This window comes from Streptopelia decaocto (genome assembly GCF_964273445.1).
Source record: "Streptopelia decaocto genome assembly, chromosome: 3".
NCBI lineage: Eukaryota > Metazoa > Chordata > Aves > Columbiformes > Columbidae > Streptopelia > Streptopelia decaocto.
This window is the reverse complement of record NC_138656.1, coordinates 84012093-84039123: the sequence shown is the minus strand read 5'-3', so window position 1 is coordinate 84039123 and position 27031 is coordinate 84012093. Positions and strand designations below refer to the sequence as shown.

Genomic DNA, 27031 nt, shown 5'->3' with positions numbered 1-27031 from the left:
TGGAGCATAGCCGTCACGGAAGAAAATACAGGTTTATTCACTTTCTAGCCATCTAAGGAAACAAACAGACCAAATGAGTTCAGATTCCATCTTGCGGACTTTGGGTACCCAGGAAACTGGGGCATGACATCATCCAGTGGCAAGGAGACAGCAACTTGTGCAGCGTCTGTAATGCTGTAGGAAACCATCACTTCTCCACAGTGTGGAGAAGCTTCTGTTTTTAAGAATAAAATTGACCAGTCATTGCTTACAATGCACGATTGTCCAAAAGTTGAAAGTATACAGAAGTTACAGCCCTTCAAAAGCTAATTTTCAAAAATTTCTCACTCCAGATAATTTTGTCATTTAATAGTGGTAGAAGCTGTGGACCCACACTGTGAATGCATGACTTAAAGGAGCAGCTGAGGCCACCAGTCACTTTGATTTCCCAAAGCGGTGATATCCCCACCAGTACCCCTAAAGAGTTGTTTATTTAAGGCGTTGGCAGGTTTTCCCCTCAGCATGCATACGCCAAACCGCAAATGAAAGCTTAGCATTTAACCACAGAAGGAAAGTCTTGAAAGCAATTCGTGAATCTACACTAAAACCACCACAGCTATAATTAAATCAACTCTTAAAGTAGCGTAAGGGCTGAAATAGCACTCTATTTTAAACATAATTGGAGAAAGAGAAGAAGAAAGGTTGAGTGGAACCCTTAAACCAAACATTTTCATCTGAAGGTTCGGAAACTCCTTTCAGTGTACTAAACATTCACCAAGGCTTCCTGCAAGCATTGGAGTTTGTCCTTTCACTACTGGTTGAATTTCCATCTCGATTGACCTCCACCAGCAGGTTTAAAGACCATCTCCAACCCGGCAGCAGCTGTGCTGTGCTGTGCTGTGCTGAAGGACACCGGTGGGGAGGACGGGACAGCTGGGGCTGGGGTGTCCGCTGGCGCGGGACAGTGCCCGGGGCTCGAAAAGCCCTGAGGACCGGTCCCCAGCGGTGTCAGCCGCCCAACAGCCCCGGGCGGCCGCCCCAAGCCCTTGCACACGCCCAGCAAGCGCGGAGCACCTGCTGCCTTTGCCGCGGGCGGGTCACAGCCGCTCATCCCGCGCAGCTGCAGCGCGAACGCGCAGTCCAGCTCAGAGGCTCCGTGGGGCGGCGCGCAGCTTGCGCGGGTTTCCCGGCGGCTCCCCCGCTCCCCGCCCCGCCGCTCCCCGTTCCTCTTCCCCCGCTGCCACCTACTCTCCTGGTCGCGCTTCCGAGCGGTCCCGCGGAGCAGTGCGGAGCCTCCGCGCTATGGCAGTGCGGGCGGGCGTGCTGTGGCTGTGCGCGGCGGCGGGGCTGTGCGCGGCGGCGGGGCTGCGGCTCACCCTGCTGCACACCAACGACGTGCATGGGCGAGTGGAGGCGCAAGGCGCGGGGACGCGGAGCTGCGCGGGCGCGGAGGGGACGGCGGGCTGCTTCGGCGGCGTGGCGCGGCGGGCGGCGCGGGTGGCGGCGGAACGGGCCGCGCACCGCAATGTGCTGCTGCTGGACGCCGGGGACCAGTACCAGGGCACGGTGTGGTTCTCCCGTTTCAAGGGCCAGGAGGCGGTGCACTTCATGAACCTGCTGCGCTACGATGCCATGGTAAAGTGGGCCGGGGGGGGTGGCGAGCGGCGCGCTGAGGGGGCTCCCCCACCCTTGCGTGCTGAGTCTGTTCCTTCCTTTCCTCCTCTCCTGCCGTTTTTTGCATAGCCGCCTCCTTGAATGCGTAGTGTTGCATCAGAGAAGGTTGCAGATTTACAATGAGGGTGGTGAAACACTGGCACAGGTTGCCCAAAGAGGTGGTAGATGCCCCATCCCTGGAGACATTCAAGGCCAGGCTGAACGGGGCTCTGAGCAACCTGATCTAGTTGAAAATGTCCCTGCTCAGTTCAGGGGGGTTGGGCTAGATGAGCTTTGAAGGTCCCTTCCAACCCAAATTATTCTATGATTCTAAAACTGTGGTGAAAGGCAGCTGGAAGGTAAGCAAGCAGAAGGCAAGCAAGTGCTTGGTGACAGGCACCCGTCCAAATGAGGTTGTGGGCTTAAAGCCCCACAGGTACCCCGAAGCCGGGAGCTGGTACCAAGGATACACGTCAGAGAAGACACTGATGTGTGAAAGAGCTCCCCTTGGGGGAGCCAGGGGCTTGGGCTGGGTGGGGAGCTGGAAGGGCTTTGTTGGAGAGGGGTCAGCGGATGCGTGAACCTCTGTGAGCAAGTGAGCCCAGCAAAAGCTGGGCAAGGAGCCTGTCCTGCGACAGAGGAGTCAAACGTGGCTAAGGCTTGCAGCTCACCTAGCTGGCTTCGGTCCTTTAGGAAGGGACAGCTGGCACATGTTGGCACATGTCTAGTCCCACGAGACCTGCGATCGTTAGGGGATGTAAGAGGCTGTGTGCAAGTGACCCAGGGATTGTAGCAGCACATCTTGAGGGAGCTCTCTGAGATGGTGCCAGTTCCACACCTGTACTCTCTCTCTTTTGTTTGTCTGAGTGATGAGAGGAAGGTAGAAGAATTTGAGACTGATATTTGGGGATGTCACATTTAAATATTTTGTCTTGGTGCGGTAGCCTATTAATATACAAAGAATTATCTAGGCTTATTTTGATTGCATAGAAGCCCAGAAAGGAGGGGAGAGATTAAAGTTATGTTTGAGAGCAACTGCTCTTTCAGAGTGACTCTGTGTTTATTTCATCCCAATTGACAGTTTGAGGAGAAGATCTTCCCTGTGTATCACATCCTCTGTCTTCATCTCTTTTGCTTTCTCTGAAAGGACTGCATTTCCCCAGGTAAAAATGGCTTCACCCATTTCTTCCCTCTGCCTCAGAACAGCTACAGAAGGGAAGGAGATGGTCCAGTTCACTTTCCTAGGCTAAACAGACTTCATACCAGACAGACAGGTCTGTGAAGGATGCTGCTCCCTGTTCACATGGCCTAACAAATGATTTCTTAATCATAAAACTAACATTAATAGGCTTTTTCTTCCTGGTGGTGACAGGGAGGGGTGTGTGCATTCAGGACTCATCTTCACTGAGAGCACTTTGGAGTTCTGCAGTTCAGAAATAGCTCAAGGTGTTTTTTCCTACCTTTCTTCCCAAAGCTTGCTGCTGGCTGTCTTTTGTCAGCCTAGCGTTTGCTGGTTTGACTGGTTCACGGGCAGGCTGGGAGCTTGTACAGTTCCTGATCATATCATGAGAAGAAATTCTTTCAGGCAAAATCAGCAATGTTGAACTAGTGCTCAGTTTTAGAAACACACATCTGCTGACTGTTCAGGAGATCCCATGAGCTTTTTCATCAGAGTAAGATTAAAAAATAATTCCACACCACACTGTGGATAACCAGAGGCTTGTACTGGATGCTGATGCCTTAAGTGAAATAGTCAACCACCTGCTTTCTGTGGAGGTGCTGCATATTATAATGTAAATATTGTCAGTGGATAGAAGGGGACAGGATAGACTGAGAAGGTACAGAGACTTCAGCACCTTTCTTTGCTGCCAAAGAGGCTGAGGACAGAGTTGCCAAGTGTTGAGCAGCACTGCAGCATCCATTTTGATTCTTCTGTCCATGGACCGTGAGGACCATGCGGTGAGGATGGTGATGTAGGGTAGTGGCACAGGGAGTAAGGTAAGAGCCACACAGCAGATGAGTGAGTTAATGTTTCTTTAAGCAAGATTTGGGAAGTCACATCCCTAACAGAAGGGGTGGGGATTACTGAAATGGTTAGAAGTGAGGTACAGGAGTAGGATTACACACAGGATGAAGGAGAGAACATGAGTCATAGAAGTTGTCACAGGATGGGGGCAGGAGCCATAGGAGGTTTTAGGGCAACCTGGCAGTGTTAGAGGTTTGTGCCACAAATGAGACCAATTTCCTTTTTTAGGTTTATCTTTTTTTCATTTATGCCTTGTTGTCACCTCAAGTCTATTTTCTCCTATTTAGCTACGTATCGCTTTCCAAATTTTCTTGGCATTAACCTTGCTTTTTGGTGAAATTAAGATCAAAATCCAAATTAAATTGCGCAAAGGCAGTAATTGGAGGAGTGACAGAAGTCTTCTAGTTTTAAGTTGCAGCCTTCTATTAATTTGTATCCTAATTTTGAAATATTTTTAGCCTGGTTTCTTGTGAAAAGGAGGATTACATGATCACATGCTGTGTACATGAATATTTCTATTTTTCCCTCCCTCGTGATTTACACTTATGTTGGCCAATGCATTTGGGTTTGGTGAATGGATATTACACAGGTACAGGGTCCTAGAAGGTCTGGGTGTAAGGGTAGTTTAGGTAGAGTACAGGAACCCCAAACAGTCCTCATTCTCCTCTCCAAAGGAGAAGCTGCATCAAAAATAAAACTGTATTATTAGCCACCAGTGATTTCTCATGAACAAGGGACTTTATAACCACCCACACCATGGGAAAACTTTTGATCAAAGCTTGTATCCTAATGGACATGAAATAATCCAAACACAAGATGCAAAGCCAAGAGAAACAAGGTTTCATAAGTGGTTGGTTGGGTTCTTTTTTTCACAACAATCTAATGGCAGTTACATCCAATTCAAATTTTTATTTCATTTGCAACATTTTTTTTAGGGGGGTTAATTGCATATTTAGGAAGAACAGAAGGCATACGCATCAGCCACAAGGAAATAGCTTGTTACCATTCTAGATACTTTACCAGTTTGTGGACATCTTTTCAGGACATCAGTCAGCATCAGAATGAGTTTCTTTTAGAGTGTTATTATTTTTTTTTTAATTATTATTTTTTACAGCAAATTAGGTTGCAGTTAGAATAATGTCAGAAATGGAATATAGTTGGAGTGCATTATGTCTTCCCAAGTCAGGATTTTCTTAAAGATAGTTCTTGGTTCTTTTGGAGAAGTGCTGCAGCAGCATGCAGACAATTTGCTCCATCCTCGGGGTGTGCCTAGAGTTCTCACTAGTGTCAGCAAGTGGTTGCCAATGCAAGTTACTGCTGACATCCTGATATTTCCACAGTCATTGACTTACCTGCCTGTGGGGATCAGAGGAGTCAGGAGTCTTTGTCTCCTCCAAAAGAAAGACTCTGCCAATCAGCTGATGGAAATATTAAGCTTCCATGCCTGTAGTGGCTTCAGAGTCCTGCTTGGGTTGGAATGTGATCAGGGTCAATATCTGTTTGGGGAAAAAAAAGTTGCAACAAACACATAGGGGCTGTTTATCTAAGTAGAGCAGAGAGGTATATAAGGCTTCTTAGATGATGAATGTGACTTTCCCTGCTTAATCTTCAAAAATTATGAACATGCTTTTGTCTGGAAGAGTTGGCCCATTGGCTTTAGCACCCCTTCATGCTCCAGATGACACCTGGAAACTACCAAGTTATGCTATTACCATGTTTCCATAGATACAGCTTTTCACTTGCTAACATCTAAATATGCTACAAGGTTCTTGCATGTATTTTGCTTCTGTCAAGTTGCCATCTGTGGAGATTTTGCTGGCTATTGCTGAACCTGCAGGCATGGGCATGTAGCAGCTTAGGCTGAGCATGAAAAAGGAACAGGTAGGAGAAAGTTCCACGGTCCTTGAAGGGAAGTCCATTATTGTCTGCTTAAGCAACCTACAAGAACTAAAATTTCTCATCTTGTTAATAAATCAACTTGCTAATAAATCAGTGGTCCTGCTTGTTTTGTGCAATACTCTTAGTGCTTCACAGTGTCATGCACACACCTGCATGTGTGCACACGCACCTGCTGTGGATTGTCTATGGAGTGTCTCCCTGGCTGATAAACATTAGAAGTTCTACTAGGTAATGGTATTGATCACGGCTAGAAAATTATCTTTTCTTGTCACATGTTAGAGCACACAAGGACTCTTAGTAAATGTGAATTAAAGATGTTAAAAAAAACTATAGTCCAAGCATAAGCTCTTAAAATACATGTTTTATTTAAAGGTAACAAATATTGGCATTTAATATTTTCTTCAGTATTTTTTTAAACAATGTATTTTCTGTAGACGAAATATACATTTTCTTTTGCAATTGCTGTTAATCCTCTTTTGCAGTTACAGGATGAAAAACAAATGGGTTTTAATTTGGTATATGATTACAAATACTTATTTAGATAGGTTTTAGGTTTTGACTTTCACATCCGTATTGATATAAGAGTGTGAAAAACAAAAACCTAAACCAGAATAACATTCCTGTGTTTGTGAGAAACAAGAATATGCTTGTTTAGACATGAGAGGGTTTTCTTCCCTAGAACACAGACTTTTTCTCAAACATACCTTGTGTATAGTTTCTGAGAGTACTCAGACTAAATATTGGAGGTGTGGTTCTAAATTTTCTTCTTGCTTTTCACAGGCTTTGGGGAACCATGAGTTTGACAAAGGTGTGAGTGGATTATTGGATCCTCTTCTTCAAAATGCTAATTTTACAATCCTGAGTGCAAACATTAAGGGGAAAACCCCATTGGGGAATGAAATGATGAAATATGTTCATCCTTTTAAAATAGTACATTTTGACTCAGAATCAATAGGAATTGTTGGCTACACTACAAAGGAAACTTCTTTTCTTTCACAGCCAGGTATGTTTTCTTTAATAGATAAGTTTATATCCTTCGTTACTACTTTATTACTTGCCCATTTGTTTGAATACAAAGATGAATGTTTTCATCTGAAAAGTGAGCATTTTCTTGTTTTATCAGTATATACTTGTACTATTCAACTTTGTAACGGCCTGATTTTTAAACTGGACAAGATGTGTTAACATTAAAAGCCATTTTCCTACAGACCTGAATTATTTAGCATCACTGAGTTATCTAAGAATATAAGAAGGTCAGTGAGATTGCAGGAGAGCTGCGGGTGGGTACCTTTGGGCTTTTACTGTTGTGTGGTGTTTTGTTGTTGTTTGTTTTGGTTTTGTTTTTATTTATAGTCTTTTACATTTTATTGTTATTTATCCATTCAAACAAATGTTAAAACATGAATACAGCTTGTCTCATGACTAAAATGTGTTCAAACCAAGACATTTCTGTGTGTTGAAATTTTGCTCTTGGATGACTCCACGCTCAAGCCCTAGGAAAAGGAAGGAGAGCTTCATGTGTATTTTTGAAGAAGAAATTGCCCAATATGTTTTTAGCCTCTAAAATATTTCCAGAAATTAGACTACAGAAGGAACACCCATTCAGCTTTTACCACAATTGCTTCATTCATGAGTAAAATTAGAATTGATGAGGAAAAAGACTTCTCAATTTCTGGCTATTTTTTCCGACATTTCAGGGGTTTTGGTTTGTTGAGGTATTCTTTGGGTTCCGGGTTTTTTGTTGTTTTTTTTTTTTGTTTTGTTATTTGGGTTTATTTTTTAGTAAAACAAAATAGGCTACTGGAATGAGAAACACATTTGAATCAGCTGTTGGAGATGTGAGTCACTGCCTGCTCAAAGCTCAGCCCTCGCCTGACAAAATCAGACTTTCTTTCCTGTTCTTTGTCGCAGGGATGCCCTGAGCAATGTTTTAAAACTTTTTCCATATTGAAAAAGGACTTAATATTATTACTTCTCTTTCCATTGCTTAGTAATAAAGAAGTTGTGGATAGCTTTCTTGAGAAAAGGAATATTCAGTACTTTGAGGAAGTATTAGAATATAGAACTGTTCCTTCAGTGCTTTTTAATTCCTATACTGCATCTTTAAATTATCAGGAAATGGAATTCTGAGGTCAGAATAAACTTCTCTACTTCACTCCTCTCTTACAGTGATGTGGTTTTGGAGTCCTTTCTTTTTTTTTTCCACCAACAAAAGAGAAAATTGATCTGTATTTTCTGTAGATAACTGAATTTCACCTGTGCTTGAGGACATGAGGGTAGATATCATCTAACATCACACTAAGTTTGAAAATGGACAGACAACCAATATTGTTCTTCATTAAGGATTAATAAAATAGATCTCCGCTCCTCTTCCAGACAACCATGTTAGTGTGGTAAGGTCATCAAATTAGTTTTCTTGAAAATAGATATGCTTGAGGAAAATTCAGATAGTATTGGAATGATTCTCTGAAGCATTTAAATGCATTTCCAATAACATCTAGACATCATATTGAATGCCTCAGCATGCTGGGACATGATGGAGACCACGACTAGAAAAAGCTGTGAAAAGGGAAGGGTTGGCAGCTCCACAGCTGAAGCAGCCCGGGGATGAGTGTATCCCACAGTGTGACTGAGCAACAAGCAGGACAAATTCTAAGAGCAACATTTATAGTGATCAGAGTTTTATAGTTTTGTGCTTTGCCTTCTCAGCTTGTGGAGGGACGTTTGGAAGCTTTGAAAATGTGAATTCAGGATATGTTAATATAACTCAGTGACTATGTATAACCCGTGACCCAGCAATCCTTCAGGCTGAGAAAATCATGGCCAAGGTGGGTCAGTGGCAAAATAGTTATCAACCTAATTCCTTAATTCAATGAATAAGATATGTTGTGAATGTTAAATTCAGCCCCTTGCTTATCTCTACACACTTCTAGATGATTCAGTTTTCTCAGCAGCAATTGCCTTGGCATGCTGTACACTCTTAAAGCATTCTCAAAGCCAAATAGGAAGGTTGAAAATGCTGAAACGTGAATTCTTACCTGACTGCTTCCTGTGGAAATCTTTTGTGAGTATGATTTCTTCTGTTGTTACATAAGTTCCATAGAATTATGAAATTACAACTTGTACACTTAGCAGTCTGCTTAAACCAGCTATCAGCATACTTGAACAGATTGTAAAGTCCCTAAATTTTAGTGTTTCCATTGTGAAGAAACAATTCATCTCTGCTGAGGGTACTGTTAATGTTACTGTTTGGAAACCATAGGAATAGGGAACTCTTGGCACAACTCATAGATTACAGCTAGTTGGCAGTTTTTCTCAAGCTCTCCTCTGTGTCGCTGTATGCAGCTATCTCAGCTGAATGCCCAGCCGCTTTTTCCACATCCTGCAAGAGTTGTTCATAACTTGGCACATAGAGTTGTCTACATATTGGCTTTGCACTGATAATCCATCTTTCTAGTGTTTGATGGTACCAGCTCATGTATTTCAGTTCTGCAGTCACGTTGTAAACCCCACAAGATATTTAATGTCTTTATCTGTCCTGAGAGATGCTGCGTACAGGCTCGGTGCTGTGAAATAATGGATCTCATTTTGTCAGCTGGCTTTTTTTACAAAATAGAAACCCAAAGCTGCTTACTCTACAACCCTACAGGCAGCAAAATATTTACTGAAAGTATCAGCTTGGTCAGTTTTATAAAATGGAATTTTAAATTCCATTTATTCCACTTTATTCTGGCTAGCTCATGTAATATTTTTAACATGCGGCCAGTTCTTTTTCCTTGTTCATTTCTAGAACAGTTTGGATGTTTTAGATAAAAATCAACCCCATCTAAAAAGAGGATAGGATGTCACATCAGTTTAATACCTTGAAAGAGAAGGAGTACAGTTAGGTCTTGTTTTTTCCCCTGGTTATGGAAGTAGATTTGTTGTTTGGTTTTGTAGAATTGGTGATTAATAATAGTCTGTGCTTGGCAAACATGTAGGCTGCAGTGGCGTAGAGGGGAACAGAGCTGGTGCTGGTGGGGAGAGAGAGCTTGGTTATCACAGGCCACGTGGCTGCATCCCATGGGAGAAACTGGCCTAAAGGAAACTGCATGCTAGTGCAGCTCACCAGTGTCTCACCCTTCCTTTAGAGAGCTCAGGTCTCTTTCCAGAACTGGGTCCACACTGTGGTGTGCATGGCCATTGTAGATGGTCCATGGGTAGCGAGATAAGCGTGCAAAGTGCTTGTGCTCAAGGAGCATTTCTCGAAATTCATCTTTTGCCCATAGTTGTGCATCAGGCCCAGCTTCTGTCAAGCACAAGGATGTACAAAGAGGGGACCAAAGCTGGTGGCTTCCTTCAGCCTAGAGAAGGAAGGCTAAGGGGGAACCAAGTGCAGTCTTCCATTGTCCTAAGGGGTTTTATAGAGAAGACAGAGACAAACTCTTCCCAGGGGGGCACAGAGAAAGGATAAGAAACAATGGGCTCAAGTAGTACCACAGGAAATTGTGGTGGGATGTCAGGAAAAAATTTGTCACGGTAAGAGTGGTTAAGCCATGAAAGAGGTTACCCAAAGAGGTTGTGGAATTTCAGCTTGCTTGGGCAAGACCCTGAGCATCCTCATCTGGCTGCGAGTTCCTTCTTTGAGTGGGTTTTGGAGTAGAGGGCTCCGGAGGTCCCTTCCAACCTCAACTTATTACTCGCTGGTTCTAAGAAGAGGTTCACAGGAAGAAAGTGTGGGCACACACTGCCCAATTCACTGTGCAATGTGCAGTACAGAGATTCCCTCTGGCAGTAACAGAACTATTCAGTGGGTGTGGTGGTGAACCACTTTATGTAACCCTCTTTTATCTCTTGCATTGTAGCAGCTTCCTCTTCGTTTCCTGAGACATTGTGCACTGGATTGTGAATTCCTTTCACTCCTTCCTTTGTTATGAAATAATGTAAATCTCTTGACTTTAAAGGCATCTTTCAAAATGGTTTGATCAAAAAAAACTCTGCAGTAAGGAGAGGAATTAGGTAGAGGGGGAACTGGTAAAAGTGTTACTTGGTTTTCTTCACCAGAAAGTTCAGGATTACAGTTTGTTGACTCTGTTCTTAAACTCTATTCTTAGAACTTTGTCAAAGAAATGAACCTCTAATATAGGAAGTCCTTTTATGCAACCTGGAACACTTTGCCCAAGATAAAAGTGCATGTTTATCTAGTGCTCTTGTAACTGTCGTGTTAGAATAATTTCAGAAGGCACATAAACCTTGCGGAAAGACTCTGAGTTTCCCAACATTGTGGTCCGGAAAAGGTTTCTCCTTTCCAGACTTTCCGTTCTTTATGTTGTCATTTGAGGATGGTGGTTCAGTTGTGTGCTGTGTTGGTATTACCGAGAGTAGTTCACATTAGGTGAGTTAATTTGTTTAAGAAGGTAATTTGGAATTTAGTGAAGGACTTTGAAGAAGCTGCTGTTTAAAGCCTCAGGGGTGGGGGGAAGAATTAAATGAGTGTAGAGTAAAAAAAAAGAGGTTTAACTTTGGAGAAGGCAGACGATGTCAAAGGAAATGGCCTCAAGTTGCACCAGGTTTAGGTTGCATATTAGGAAAAAAATTCTTCATGGAAAGGGTTGTCAGGCATTGGAACAGGCTGCCCAGGGAAGTGGTGGAGTCACCATCCCTGGAGGTGTTTAAAAGGCAGTTAGAGGAGGTTCTTAGGGACATGGTTAGTGCTAGAGTTAAGTTATGGTTGGGCTTGATCCTGAGAGTCTCTTCCAACCGAAATGATTCTATGAAACCCACAGAATTAAGTCTGTAAACAGCTCGATGATCCTGAGAGTGTCTTCCAATGAAATGATTCTATGACTCTATGAAACATAACTTGGGAAAGAAAAAAATCTTTATATTACAATACAAGTGTTTATACTTAAACACTTACCGACATATTTAGTTTCCTTTCTCTAGTTAAATAATAGAAGTCATTCAATTTTTGGTCCCACAATTGGTGTCTCCTTTTTTTTTTGGAGTTAAACTTGTTTAGTATAGGCAAGTACATCCAGCTCAGTGTAGGAATGTTGTATTAGTCTAAGCACACACGTGTTTCTGAGAGACTGGAGAACATCAGATCAGGGGCTTGAACCAACATAGAGCATTTTAGAGCCACAGATGTTCAAAGTTCCTTTAATTATACAAAATAGTATCCAATATGAACTACTTTTTTAAACTAGTAATTAAGGTAATTTGTAAATACATTCATGTTTGTTCTTTTTTTTTTTTTTTTTTTTAAGGAGATGATGTAATCTTTGAAGATGAAATTGAAGCATTGCAAGTACAAGTGAATAAACTTACTGCTATGGGAGTGAACAAAATAATTGCACTAGGACATTCTGGTTTCACTGTGGACAAAAATATTGCCCGAAAAGTGAAAGGAGTGGATGTTGTAATTGGAGGACATTCAAACACATTCCTCTATACAGGTATTTTACTTCTTACTTAAAGTCTTGCTTCTAGAGCAAAGCTGAAACTGTTGCCCTTTAGACTCAAAGAACTTTCACAAATATAGTTTACTGTTGCCTGTACTGGGCCAGATTCATAGTTGGTACCCATCCATAACTTCAGCCGGTGGCATCTTGAATTATTTTTGAGATGGGACAACCAAGGATGAATACAGTATTCAAAGTGTGCATCCATCATGGCTATACACAGTGGAATCTGGATTCTTTTGCACAGGCTTGTTGGTTAATGCCCGTAGAGCGTTTGTGCTTCAAAGTGGTAGCTGTAGTAGTCAAAATGCTTTACTGAGTGCGGTCCAAAGACATGCCGCTGTTCACAATGTAGAATTGTGATCTGAAGTGCTCCAGGAGCTGACATACCTGAGTTCATCTCCTCTCTAGATACGTAGGAGTTCACATTCACATCTATTGTCATTCCTGTGTACCCTGCTGTCAGACAAGACTAGGTGAAGCTGTTCCATCTCTCCCCATTTGAAGCTTTTCAAGATTCACAAGGTGAGGGAGAGCACATGCAACAGGATTCTGCAGTCTTTGGGTTTGAGACCTCAGATTGGAGTGGATTCTGGTCCCTTTTCCAAGGCCTGTACTGCTTTGGTAAAACTAATCTCTTATTTTTCTTACCTCTCCAGTGATAATAAGAAATAAGAAGGAATATCTGAGGGAGATATACCAAAAAAGTGTATCCACTTATTTAGTCAAAATATGTTTGAATATGGTATGAGTCTATAATTTTTATTCCAGGTGCTGAGAAGCACTTGCTAATCCGTCCAGGAACACCATGAGTGCATTTGGGAACCGTTCCCTTCCGAGTCAAAGCCGTCAGCCAACATTCACATGAAATAGCCACATCTGCAGAGGTGATTTGACTGCAGAGTAAAACACTTAAAATTAAGTGTCTCTGTGCGTTTATGTGTACATTAAGGCTATAATCTCTCTTTTAAATCAAGAGATGTAATCAATAACTGGCAGCAGCATTTTGGAAAATGTTTCGGCTCAGTCTAAGAGGAGATGTACCAGTTGGTCAGCTGGATCTCTGGCTGTCCAGAGAGCTGAGAGACATACCTGTTGCCCATGCAGACACCCACATAGAGATACCTTAGTATAAAGGTCTAATCTTGGACTAGTCCAGCCTATCTGTCTCTAAGACATTGGCAGATCTCCAGTGTACCCACAAATTACGTAGCAAATGTTGTCTTGACTTCTTCAGGTGTGCTTTGGGTTTGTAGAACTGATCCAAACAGTAATGGTAGCTTTAGGTTACAGCATTTTAGTTACTTGTTTTCATCAGAGAGGGTGTTCTGAAAATATAGCGTGTTGGCTAAAGCAAGGTAAGAAAATAGGTTCTGCAGGTACCCAGTATGAATTTGTGCATTTGTAATGAAACAGCATCAAACACTGTGAGATGTGTGCAGGAATTCTTTGGGGATAAGATGCACTGAAAAGTCTTTTCAGAAGGAACACTTCTATCTTATAATGGAATAATATTGTAGTGATAGTTAATCCTGCAAGAAAGTATCAGTATCAGGAAGTGTTTCTTCAGAAAGCAAGAAATGAATAAGGCTGTGGCCAAGCACTCAAGCCATGTGCAGCTGATGTAAACTAAAATGACCAGAAAGTCAATGCTCTGTTCATTCAAGGGCTACACAGGGGCAAGAGATCAAAACTGATTCCTTTTTCAGTTCAAAAAAACCCAAAGCTATTTTTGTGTGCATAAATCCTGCAGGGTTCTCTTTAGCTGAAGGATTTCTTAAATTCTTCTCAAAATAAATATCAGATAGTGAAGAGGCACCACCAGGAAACCAACTCCATCAGCCAGGCTGAAAGTAGAAAAACCAGTTCTCTAGTAAATTTGGTTCAGCTTGTTGTTTGTTACAGCCGTTCTCCCTGGAGGAGCGGAGGGATTAGAAGTAAATATGCATCGCATTGGAGTTTAAGAAGGAACATTTATCCTGTTACTTATCCCAGGATTTCATATTATATAAACAACTGTAAATGGAAGGAAACCGGTTGTTTTGTGTGCAGTGGAAGTGAAGAGCCCGCGTTCCTCCAGACCCACGTCCTCTGCGCTTGCTCCCTGCCGCCCCAACCCCGCTGGTACTCCAGGGCCAGGGATGCCACCAGCTGTGGGACAGGAGCCAGCAGCAGGCGCCGGGGGTCTCTGCAGCAGGACCTGCCACACGTGGTGCCTTCCAGAGCCACCCTGCCTTGGTCTGTGCTGACAGTGGGGTAGAAATACTGATGGGAGTAACAGGGTGGAGTGATACTCAGATAATACCATCAAGGAGACCAGGAGAAGGCTGGTACCCTTGAGGCAAGAGCTTTGCTGTGTAGTTTTCTTGGCCTCTTCCCTCCCCTGGGTTGTTTTTAAATCCTGTGGTAGCCTCTGCTGATTGAGCTGAGATCTTTTTTCTCTGTAAATACTGTGCTTTAATCTGTCTGTTTCCAAGTCCTACATCCAATCACCCTTCAAACTTTGCAGGTTGATAAGAGTTTTAAATCTGTGACCACGCAACTCTAATGCTAATGAAGTTTGCTTTTGCAGAGGGTTTGCGGCCTGTCTGAAATTTTGGAGGCTAAGTTTGATGTAGTAAAACGAAATCAATTGGGTGTATGCACAGATGCACAGATCTGCTTGTAGGTATTCTGACTGCGTATTATCAATAAAAATAGTTCAGACTTTTTCATATCAGCAATTCTTATGTATATTTTACTAACATTCCAATTTTCTATCTGATGCAGAACAATGTAGTGTGAAGGCTTAACAATAAATTTTCAGCCAGAGGCTGGTTTGTGTGCGTTACTGAGATTGAAATAATTGGAATGAAAAGTTCCTTTGTTGCTGTTGTGACATGATGTCATGGAGGAGTGTGCTGTCACAACTTAAAAAACACTGTGGCAGTTATTACAGCTCATGTCCTGAAAACAACATTGTCTCTATGAAATAACATAACTGAACAATCAAATATGTGCTTCTCGTCCAATACATTCATTGTTGTTCCTGTTTAATATCCTATTTGCCTTTTTTTTTTTTTTTTTAAGGCTGAGAAACATTTGAAATGCCATTCTAATAATTCCTTGAAGGTCACATGAGCTGAAGACGTGCTTTATACATCCTTGTTTCGTGCAGGCACCCCACCCTCTACCGAACAGCCAGCTGGCCCGTATCCATTCATGGTTGACTCAGATGATGGGAGGAAGGTGCCAGTTGTACAAGCTTACGCTTATGGAAAGTATCTTGGCTACTTGAATGTTACATTTGACAAGAAAGGAAATGTAGTTGAAGCAGTTGGAAACCCAATTCTGCTCGACAGCAGCGTTCCTGAAGGTATGTGGACCAGACATTTGAATTTGCCTGCAGCACTCTGCTGCAATTCAAGCGTTATTATGTTAAATACACAGTACAATGTCAAAGAAGAATTCAGCTTTCTTCCTGAGCGTGCAGTTCTCTTCTGTGTAGGGTTCAGGCTGTGTTACAGTTGTGCCCATTTTCCCCCGTTTCTCTTTCTGAACGGTGGCCTTTGAACAGGCACGAATTCAGTGTATCTTTTTGTCTATTTTAAATCACTGATAGTCTCTTTGCTAGTAACTCAGGTGACACATTACCTTAACATTTAACAGAGCCTATTTTAGCTAGGATCTTAAAGATTATGAGGACTAATTTACACAGTTACGCCAGGGGCTGGGTTCTTCAGAACAGGGTTTATAAGGAAAAAGAACGAATACTCTGGCAACGTGCAAATATACAAACCCCGCAGCTTGTTTGCGACACTGCATGTGTTTAATGTTTCAGCTCTGAAACATTTAAAGAACTGGGCGGGGGAAAGTCTCTCTGTTGCTTTCTGTTCATAAATCTGAGCTCACTTACCTGCTTTTTGTTGCCTCTGAAACTACCTGGGGCTGGTTCTCTAGTCTTTGCTTCTTGTGCAGCATTTGCTGTATGAAGCTCTGAGCTTTTATCAGACTTTCTAGATTCCACCAGAGTATTTATAAAATAAATCCTTTGAAAAGGACGTGTTCATACATATTCTTATCTACAGTGTTATTCTCAGTGACCTATTTATGTAATGAGATGATGTAAAGGAACTTCACATTCTCTCTCTGATGTCATTAAAAATAAAAATTCAGATACATTGGTGCTTTTGTTTTATGAATGTTGCTGTCAGTTATGTGGCAAACTGCTTAGAACTAATAGCTGATATAAAACATTTGAGGTATTATCTGTCTGTATATACAAATACCTTTTATTTTTTCTGAAAGAATGAGATTTGCATCTGGCAGGCAGATGTGCATAGAGAATTAATTTCTATAAAGAGTTTATTCCTTTACATTGGTATTTGAGCTGGTATCCATTTTAGCACTATGTTAACAGTGAGGAAACTATAATTAGGAAAAAAGATATGTGAAATAAAGACCAAGGTCACTCATATATTAAAAATTCTTGTATAGAAGCTCTCACCTATCAAGGCAGGTGCTAGAAACTCCATCAGTCAGAGGTTAGAATGGGACAAAATAATTTTAATAATAATTTTAATAATAATAATAATTATAGAGGAGATAACCTTGCTGTGGCACAGGAATAGCTTGTACACTGATCATCCCATCCTGCCTGCTCCAGGCTTTGTTCAAAGTGAGTGCAGATGCTGCGTTGCTTGAAGAGCCTTTATGGAGAGTGTAATATTTTAGAAACATGAAGAGCAGGGTTTTCTTCCTAAGCTTTGTATTCACTGAAGTGTCACAAATATGAGATACATGCAATGCTTATTTTACACTTTTATACTACTTCATAGATAAGCACGTTAAAGAAGAAGTGGAAAAATGGAGGAAAAACCTGGGGAATTATTCTAAAGAGATTGGAAAAACTAGTGTTTACCTGAATGGTACAAGCCAAGCGTGCCGTTTCCAAGAATGTAACATGGGAAATTTGCTTTGTGATGCCGTGGTAAGACGTCGCCACCACAGGTGGCAATCACACCTCAGTTTTACTCCCGGTATTTCCCTGAAGCTGTTCATCCAGTCCCTATGAATGCTTTCACCATAATCCTTAAATGATTCTCAGTACATGGGCTAATTTCTGTATTAGATTAAGATTTGGGAATTCTGCATACAGTTCTACCAAAATTGCAGCACCTTGCTTTTTTCTTCCTGCTAGACATTTATGTTTTTATTTGAAAAACATTATCAAATGCTTTGGCAGTTTTTAAGCTTAAAGAAAGTAACTTTGTAATCTTTCAGAAGTCTCTAGATTTTCTTGCTATACTTTTTGTCTTGGGAGATTAAATTCTACTATAGTGAAATTGATGTCTCTAGACAATCATCACCAACCATCAGTAGATAGATGGGTTGCCCTTCATGGTCTTTGCATTACCCATTTTACACTGGCTTTCCTGTCTGGTACCAAGCATTTGGGGGTATGAAGGTAAAAAACAGGCCTTCCTGTGCTGTGGGCTTTCATATTTAGAGTTTTCCTGGAAAATCCAGAGGTTGGGAAGTGTGAAAGATTGATTGAACAGTTGTACTGCATCAAAGCAGAAGTCCAATGAGTTCAGTTCTGCTTCTCCCAGCAGTAGCTCAAAACCTCAAAAAAAGGCTGACAGACCCAGGTGACGTTTTACAAAGCACTTAGAGGAACTCAGATGCGAAGTGGCTGTGAAGTTGCTGACATCATTGTGTCAACTCTTGTTTTAAACTGTTTTTATGCTCAGGACTGGAGAGCTGCGAGGGTAGCTCCACAATTTAAAAGTACTTCTGTGGGGAACTGAGAAACTACAGATTGGCAATCCTGATAGCTGTTCCGGGCAAATTAGTAGATTAGATTGTATAGTTCAGACTGAAATTGGCCAACAGAAAAAAAAAATCCATTCGTTGATTAAGTAGGAGTTATGAATTTAAGAATATCTTATGGATCTGGCATCAAGGAACAACTTTGATTGCTAAGCTGAAGCCACAAAGCATTTACACAGCTACAAATCAGAGGCTGCAAACACTGAGTATAGGAGTGCAGCAGAGAAGCGGCACATCTGGAACAGAGGACAGGACCGTCCATCCCAACATCTTGTCTCCAAGAGTGACCAAGGAAGGATGGTGAGGGAAGAGCTTACACCTGGACAAGCTTGTGGAGACCTGGTACTCAAATGTGCCCCAATCTACCACCGACTTCCAGCTCAGGGACTTCCCAAGCCAGAAGTGGTGTTTACTAGCTCCTGCTGGAACTTCCCTGACCTTGCCCCATCTCCCTTTGACCACCTTCAACATTCACAACAGTGGTGGCAGTGTGTTCCAGTGCTGACCCGCACATCCTGCAGAGCCTTTGCTCTTCTGTCCATGTGCAGCCTGCTGCCCACTCACTGGACGCCTGCTGGAGGCCAAGGAGCAGTCCTTGCACTGGAATGGAATCACAGAATGATTGGGGTTGGAAGGGACCTCTGGAGATCATCTAGTCCATCCCACCTGCTAAAGCAGGTTCACCTAGAACAGATTGCACAGGAATGTGTCCAGGCAGGTTTTGAATGTCTCTAGAGATTCCACAACCTCTCTGGTCAGCCTGTTCCAGTGCTCTGGCACCCTCAAAGTAAAGAAGTTTATCCTCAAACACTTGGTACCTCTCCACCCTTTTCACACCACTCATGATTTTAAGGGTTTCTCAAATATTTTCCTTCCATTGTCTCTTTACCAGGTCAGACAGTCCTACCCTACATCATCATTCTACGTTCAGAAACCTTTCTGTGTCTTTGACCATCCTTGTCACCTCCTCTGAATCTTTCTTAGTTTTTTTTATCATTCTTGAAACAAGAAAACACACTGATTTCCTGCCCCATCTCCACATACCCTTCTTGATTGTATAGACTTCTGTGATGTCCTTCCTGCATTTCTCTCTTTGTGACACTGAGGAGCCATAACCATAGTCATTCCTGTATGGAAACCAGTCCATACCTTCCATTACCCTTTTTTCTTCTCTCAGTCTTTTTCCTGTTCTACTCATTTCTGAGGATTAACACTGTAGTGTTGTCATCCTTGCGCAACTGAGTAAATCCCTGGTCTCCGTTTTCTTTACTACTTAGGATGCTGCAAGCAAATATTATCTTGTCCTTGGATTTTGTCAGAGTTTTGCCACTGTTGGAGACATGTTGCTACGCAGAGGAGGCTTTTGGGTCAGATCTAGTATGCCTGTTTCCTGTTCCTCCGCTCTTCTACATCTTTCTAGTTTGCTGAGACCATTCCAAATATTAAAAGCCCGTCTCAGAGAAGCTGCAAAATCTTAATTCCCTGGAACATACAAGAGCTAGCTTAATTTATACATTCACCTACATGTTTTTAATTTACAGGTATATTAAGTTCCTCTTAGCTTCCCTGTTCTCCAATTATGCTCAAAGCATTTGTCTTTACTACAGTCATTGGAATAAAAAAAAAAAATCCTTCCTTTGTTCAGCTGGCCTGGTCATGTCATATACACACAATCAGAGAGTTCTAGAATTCATTACAGAAAAAGGCAAATATATTAACAAAGCATAATACTTATTGTGTTTTGCTGTGGGATTTTTTAAATAATGCAGTATTTTACAGTGGGGCTGAATGTAATGTCAAAGAAGATATAAAACTTTTCTATATCTCTTTTCAGTCTCAGATTGTTTTGGATGTAAATTTCCAGAGCCTAAACTAAGTGACAATTAAAAATCAGTTTAAACATTTTACTTTGGTAGCTTTATGAGAATGTCCAACGTCCAGATAAAACGTCGTGGAACCATGTTTCAATGTGCATCCTGAATGGAGGTGGGATACGGTCACCCATTGATGAACAGAGCAATAATGGTATGTAAAATTACAAGCTGAAGGACAACTTTATCAAGAAGGAAGAATGAAGTTAGGACACAAGCCAGAACCCGGTGTTAGGTCTGGGATTGTTTTGATAGGATTTGCACAGTGTTCGGAAGCGATTTCAAAATCTCTTAGTTACCCAGCATTAGAGCCGAACTGCACTCAGGCTGGCATTAATAGAAGCTACTGGTATTGTTTGTACACAGTGCTTTTTATCATTCCCTTCCTTGCTGTCTTGGAACAAAGATGGATAGTGGATATTTCTTCACCTCCTACTCTAGGGGGTCATATGGTATGGTTGCTGGGAGCTTCTGTAGTCCGCTGTAGAATAAGTGAGTTCTGGCTTTTCTGAATGCCAAGGTTTTACAGTTCTTATTCTCCTGATAACACATGAATGAAAACTAACAAACAGTTTTGTTTTGTTTTTTTTTTTCATTTTAGTTAAATCTTTCTGTGGGTCTACATGAGTAAGTCTTAAGCAACTGGAAAAATTGCCTTAGTAAGAGTATCTGTTTTTCTTCGTCTTAGGTTGGTGCTTTGTGATCTTCTAGCAGAGTTACTTGAATAGCAATACCTGCAGTTACATCAAACTCAGATTTATTGGTCTTGATACTTGCTGAATGATAAAGATGCAGGTTCTTTGATTGGGACAATATATGAGATCCTCACCTCCACTGCCCCTCATTTTCTCAAATCGTATTTGCCATGTTTCTTGTCAAAAATGTACAGTCTAAGTGATCCTAAAATAATATTGTAAACTTATAAAAAAAAAAAAAAAAAGGTGTAAATAAAGTCTAATTCCCGCAGGTAGCATTACTGTGGAAGATCTGCTGTCTGTTTTGCCATTTGGAGGTCGTTTTGATCTGGTAAGGCTAAAAGGCTCCACTCTGAAAGAAGCTTTTGAGCACAGCGTGCAAAGATACGGACAAGGAACCGGTGAGCTGCTGCAGGTTGGAGGTGCGTTTTCTCCCTTCCTCTTCTCAGTTTTCCAAGCCAGCCGTCCCTTCTGTTGTCCTTGTTTGTGTTACACCTGGAAGTCCCTTTAAGAATGGAAATCCAGTTGGCCGTACATCCAGTTTATCCTGCGTATGTTTTAATTGGGCTGCTGTGGCACACAGGCCATGGCCGTTCTTTTCAGCAGAGACGGGATTCCCAGTTGGTTTCGTAACCCATAATGGCAGCAGTTTAACACTTCAGTTAACTACAGGAAGATATAATTGAGTATAGCTACAACACAGCAACAGCTACAAACTCGTTTTCAGTTCTTCACTGGCAGACTACCTGAGACCCCAGACTGGATGGCTCTGCCAGCTATTGCTAAATTTCAGTTTAGCACAATGATTTTGTGCCATTGTCTAATGATTGCTGGCAGTTTCAGAGTCATTCCAAGTGGCCTATGGAATTAGCAGAGTGAATTTCTAAATATTTTAGGGATGAACAGTTAATATTAAAAACATACGTGTTTCTTGAATTGCAGCTCCCTGTATATTTACCCAGATGTGTACTAGGCTACAGTCACGTTTACTCCTGGTCTCTCTGTAATGCAGTGCGGATTTTATTGTTTATATAGCAGAAGAACTAGCCTTCAAGGGGGGGGCTGAGGGATTTCCCCCCCCCCGTGCCTCTCCTGCCATGTAGCCTGGTGATGAGGTCACTAGTCTCCATGTGATCTAGAGCCCTCACCTCTGAAGGACACAACCGATGACTTGTGCCTGGTTCACCAGTCAGTTACCAGGTTCTTGGGTACCACTAAGATAAAGCAGCAGCAGCCCTTCTGCTTGCTGCCTCTCACAGGGGAAAGAAAAGATAAACTAAAAGAAACCAACAACTGGTAGCTCTGGAAAGGATTCAGGACAGAGATCCAGAGCAGGAAAAGCGCTGGGGTTGGAAAAGCCTCTGTGCTTTGGACGAGCTTTAGTTGCTTCCTGGTCAGCAAATTCTTGGCAATGTTGTTCTGGGGGCCTGACTCTCCCCAGGCTTTGACTGAGGAAGGTTCACAACTAGAAATGTTACTTCTCTTACAGCAAGTATAAACCACAGTATTTGGCCCTGGCCTGGCTTGCTTTTTTCAGGATAGTACTTATTATCCATAATAGCTGCTAAGTTAGGGTGGCTGGCTGGTTTTAAAATAAGTCATTTCAGCCAACAAGACAGTGGAATGAGAAAGCATATGACTGCAAAAATAAGGGAAGCTATTTTTATCTTGCAGTATCCTAATCCCAGGACTAGTAATTTCCTTCTGGGGAATAGTGATGAGAACAGATGATCAAATAAGTAACTGAGGTGGGACAGTACTTCAGCATTTCTCTGATCTCCTGAATTTTCTTGGATAAATGTTGATCACTGTGCAAAGAAAACAGCTTAATAACTGGTATCACACAGAACAAGATAACCTCTCATAAACTAATTCCATTGAAAATGGTGGAGGATGCTGCTTCTAGTCCTACATGTTCAACGGGAACTGCACCAAGCAGCATTCAAATGTCTCTTTTCGTAGGCATCCACGTGGTCTATGATCTCTCCAGAGCCCCGGGAAGCCGAGTTGTGAGCTTAGAAGTGCTTTGCACAGCCTGCCGCGTCCCAGCCTACGTCCCACTCCAGATGGATGCAATATACAACGTGACACTTCCGTCCTATATGTTATTTGGAGGAGATGGCTATCATATGCTGAAAGACAAAAATCTGGGATACAGTAAAGGTAAGGATGGGCTCCAGCAGGGTAGTGGACAAACAATTCCTAAAAGTTAGAAGATCTTTTTTATGCTACAAGTCTCAGACTTTTTGCTTTTACTGGGTAGAATAAATTTGCTTCTAAATCTGACTGCTCTGGATTGCTAGTTTTGGTTGTAGCCAGTAACTGTATTCTTTTTCGGTTAAATCACAAAAGTTTCAAAGAGAAACTAAGCCTTTTCAGTTCAGCACTGCTTAGAAAACAGTTCTGAGATCATGATAAACTAGAAAAAAAGGAAAAAGCACACTATAGAGAATACATGTTACGTGTACTACCTTGCACTTGTACTCGGTACTAAGCAATACATTCAAAAGAAAGGTGCTATTTTCTTTAGACCTCAAACTGCCACTGAGAGTGCAAACTGTTGGAAATGCAGCATGCGTACAAGTGACATGTACATCTTTTAGGACAAAGGGAAACTTGAAAAAGTTTTTGAAATTGAAGTTATTTCTGAAAACACAAAAAGGATGTAGTACTGTATTTTAAAAAAGTCTTCTAGGCACACATCATGAAGAAATTTAATTTTGTATGTTCTGTTTCTGGATGGTAAAGGCATGTTTTTACCAAAAAGAAATTTCCTTTTGGACCTTTGTTAAAGACTATTTTTTTGTTCTACAGGGTGTTTCAGTTTAAAATGGATTCTCACACGTGGGATTGGTGTTTTTAATCTAATCCAGTGTACAGCTTGTAAACTGGGGGCAGGGGCTGTATTTTCCATTGAATAGCTCTTTATTTAGAAATAAATTGATATAAAGAAGAGTAATTAGGAATAATGAAAAGGAACAACTTGAAAGGTTCTAGTAGTCCTGTCTAGCCGAGGAGCAAAACTATAAATTAAGATGGAGGTGTTGCAATTGAGGATTGTAAGAGCTCCGGTAAGAAATGGCTCATAAGACATGGGGTGGTTGCACTGACTCAGGGGCCCTTCTACTTCAGAAAAATCCAGATCATATTTTGTGTGTACACAGCAGAGTACAGACTAGAAATTATTCCTAAAAAAGTAAAGTTAAATTTGGAAACGTTTAAGTGATCCTTTACCAGACCTATAGCACTCTACCCCAAACAGGTGGGAGACTATCTCAATCTACCTTACTCTGATGGGAAGTTACCATTACAACAGAAAGATGCAAATGGCAGAAGTGACACCATGCAAAGAGAACTTTTTTCAGTAAAAGAAGAGTAGTAACCAAAAATGCAGGCTACAAACCCCCAGAGATTTTTATCTGTGCACAAGAAACGACTCTCCACCCCCCTCCGCTGTCTTGACCACAGGCTCCAATTCCGAATAACAAACCCTACAGAACAGTTTGCTTTAAAACTTGACCTAAAGCTGCAGGTTTTGACAGGTTCTTAAATTTTGGTTGAGAGCTTGGCTGCTGCAGAGAACACTGGATCTTTTTCTGTTTGTTTTTTAGGTGAACCCGATACTGAGGTGGTTTCCCGTTACCTCCAGAGAATGAAGAGAGTTTACCCAGCAGTTGAAGGTCGAATCAAGTTTTCTTCTGGAAGCCTTATCGAAGGAAGCCTTACACTGATTTCTGTATTGTTCACTGTAACATTATTGCATACTTGATTTTTGCTCACTATCATCTCATTTAGAGGAAGACAGGAGGAGAGATGGTGCTGTCAAAGGGAAAAGAGAACTGTTCTCTTTTCTTACACCTGAAGATGAATGAGTGTTTCGTTTCTGCATGCCAACAGTAAGCAGTCCAACCAATTGTCTTTTATCTCGCAGAGTCACTGAAGCACAGGGTGCAGAACTCGTAACTTCTCTTAGTTTGAACCAGCAGGTACAAACTTGGATAACCCACAATTCAGTTCGATGTTTCAAGAAGCAAAGTATCTGTGAAAGCAAAGTATCAGTGAATAGTAATGCTCCAGCATATAAAAAAAAAGACTGAAATGGGATATTTTTTTAACTTGTCAAATTCTTCTAGCTGCTTTAGATAGTGAGTTGATTAATAACCTAATTCCAGTAATGTAAATGAGCTTCTAAAAATTGATTTATTATAGGATATAATGGATAAATGGATATATATCATGGATATATTATTACCTTTCTTTGATCTCTGCTCAGGGTTAAAACTCTCAATCTAATAATTCTACTTTGCTTCCAGTCATATTTATCATACATACTCCAATGCCTGGAAGAGCTGGATTAAAAGCATGAGGTCCATTGTACATGCAACTTAAAAATGTCTTTCTATTTTACTTTTGAAGATGCAGCATCTCACTTAGGTTTTCCATTAATAAAGGATGCAATGAAAGCTTGATTTGATTTTGATCAATTTTAACAAATTGAGAATATATACATTTCACTGTTTAATATGACCAGTTTGGGGACTCTATCTAGAGCAAGAACACAATCTAAGATCATATTTATGTGAAACATACTCAATTTTATACCTTTTTCCTCAAGACCAGAGCACAGGACTCCTGCCCGTTATGCTGTATCAGTGACGTGTTAGATACGTATGTTGGCTCCTGCAGCACCCTGGCACTCTCTGGAAGCCACCCAGTAACAGGGTTTTTTACAGCATAACCTGGTGTTATCATGATTGTGATAATAACTCAAAAGCCTGTCTCCTCTACGGGAAAGCTGTGTGTAAAAAAAATATACAGCTATAAGAGAGAGGCTAATGAGTGCAAATCAGAAATTTGATTAAATGCTAAGTGTACATTTCTGACACGTTTTCAAGAAGTGATTGCTTATAAATGAGTACAAACAATTATTGTCTTTCCAAGATAGTTCACATTTGGAGTTTTGCCCTAAACTTGTTTCCATGTTGTTTATTGCTTTATTAAACTGATGCTCCATGTTTTGAATAAACCTGCTTTGTTTTTCTGGAAACTGCACTACACTCCTTTTCAGACCCAAGCTACTCACCTCTTAAATTCACTGCAACTGCAGACTGCAAGGAGAAGGTGCAGTAAGATAAACATTCAGTATGCCTCAATTTCAAGACCTCCTTAGTTTCCACATAAAATCAAGGGCTGTACATGAAAAGATCTGGACTACATAGCTGTATTGGGTAAGTGGTGTTAACAGCAGGGAGGTAACAACTGACCTTGATGCACTACTATTTATAACATGGCATTGCTGATTTGCCAATACCAAACCCTAAAGTTATTCATTTACAGGATGGTCTTCCCAAAATCAGCATAAAACCGGTATCAGAGAGCACACTTGTGGATCAAACTTTACCTGCACGCTGAAGAGTTGTGACAACTCCATTGGCATAGCCAGGGAGAAATAACACTTTTACCTTCTTTTGACAAACAGAAGGAAAAGGTATGCAAAAGTAATACAGATATAATGCAAATTGTATTGACAGAAACCACAAATACTGCATTAGATTGGTTTGTTTTTAACAGGAGAAAATGGGTGTTGTCTGAAAAGAAAAAGTGAGGCATGCCAATTAAAATATCTCTGCCTTGTTCTGCGAGTAAAACTTGTTAAAAATCCATGCATGAAAGTCCTTTTCAAAGTCTCTTTTACGAAGGCTGGGTCAACAAATTAACAGGAATAGTATTCCACACACTTTTATACTAATTAATACATTTTTACAAAATACTATGAACAGACTCACATCCTCTTTTCTAAGCCCGTAAAGAGGATGTCAGAAAAACCCCAACAAACCCAGATAAGAAACTGCAGAAAAATAAAAGCTAAAGTAAAAGTCAAAAACACTTTTCACACCCATTATTATTTTAAGCGTGCTTTAGGATCTGAAGGTCATATATTAAATAAACTAAATTACACACATGATTTTCCATGCTCACAGAAAGCACAAAGGCAAAAAATATTTCTGAGATTATTTCTATACAGTAGATTCAACCATATAATTTTTTTTTCATTAGTAAGTTTTGTTAAGACAATTAAAAATAACTTTCTGGCAGCATTCTACAACTTATTCCATACAATTTTTCTACATCTCTTTTAAGGATGACAACTGTAATTGCTCTTTTAGCAAAGCATACACTGGCCGGTCTCCCAGATGTCTTATTTTATGTCATCCTGTAATTTCACACACAGAGATTTGGGGGAAATTAATTTGATGTTTACTGATACAGCTAAACAAGTTTTAAATAAAAACTACAGATATTATATTTACTCGTAATTTGTTTTAAATTTTATGTCTTTATTGCATAAAGAGATTTTTTTAGAACTTAAATTTTATGTTATTTACAGGAAAATATACAACGCAAAGTTAAAATGTCACATGCCCATTACAATAACGCACAGCAGATTTTTCTGCTGGGTGTCCAGCACGGTCCCTGTGTTCACATCCAACATGCCACAGAGCTGGCTTCCTTTGGACCCTGGCAAACAGTAATGGAGAGAAAAATTGACTTATTAAGTATGAAAATTCATATTTACATATAAATGACTAAACTGAGCTTCAATGATTAATGGTATTGGAAAACATCCACTCAAAACCAGAGTGAAGAGAAAGG

The 27031-nt window shown here is 41.0% G+C and overlaps 2 protein-coding genes across 4 annotated transcripts in view; one reads left to right on the top strand and one right to left on the bottom strand.

Moving 5' to 3' along the window:
- NT5E (5'-nucleotidase ecto) lies at positions 1–26049 on the top strand. 2 transcript variants are annotated; one of them, XM_082048242.1, is made up of 10 exons: positions 1471–1614; positions 2714–2795; positions 6338–6560; positions 11806–11994; positions 15158–15355; positions 16818–16969; positions 19728–19836; positions 20650–20799; positions 22340–22540; positions 23989–26049. In XM_082048242.1, the coding sequence occupies exons 1-10, from the start codon at positions 1607–1609 to the stop codon at positions 24144–24146; spliced, it is 1470 nt and encodes a 489-aa protein (XP_081904368.1). In that variant the 5' UTR covers positions 1471–1606; the 3' UTR covers positions 24147–26049. The 2 variants fall into 2 exon arrangements, with proteins under 2 accessions (XP_081904367.1, XP_081904368.1); XM_082048241.1 differs by lacking the exon at positions 2714–2795 and having other exon boundaries at positions 1–1614.
- SNX14 (sorting nexin 14) overlaps positions 25880–27031 on the bottom strand; it is a 53755-nt gene continuing 52603 nt past the window's right edge. For both annotated transcript variants that reach the window (XM_082048235.1, XM_082048236.1), the window contains one exon: positions 25880–26896. In XM_082048235.1, coding sequence (XP_081904361.1) covers positions 26858–26896 — 39 coding nt within the window. In that variant the 3' untranslated portion in view covers positions 25880–26857. The remainder of the gene's footprint in view (positions 26897–27031) is intronic.

Coding starts and splice junctions, on each gene's coding strand:
- NT5E (XM_082048241.1), top strand. CDS start 1,282: ATGGCAGTGCGGGCGGGCGTGCTGTGGCTGTGCGCGGCGGCGGGGCTG. Junction 1,615..6,337: donor TGCTGCGCTACGATGCCATG/GTAAAGTGGGCC, acceptor TGCTTTTCACAG/GCTTTGGGGAACCATGAGTT. Junction 22,541..23,988: donor AAATCTGGGATACAGTAAAG/GTAAGGATGGGC, acceptor TTTGTTTTTTAG/GTGAACCCGATACTGAGGTG.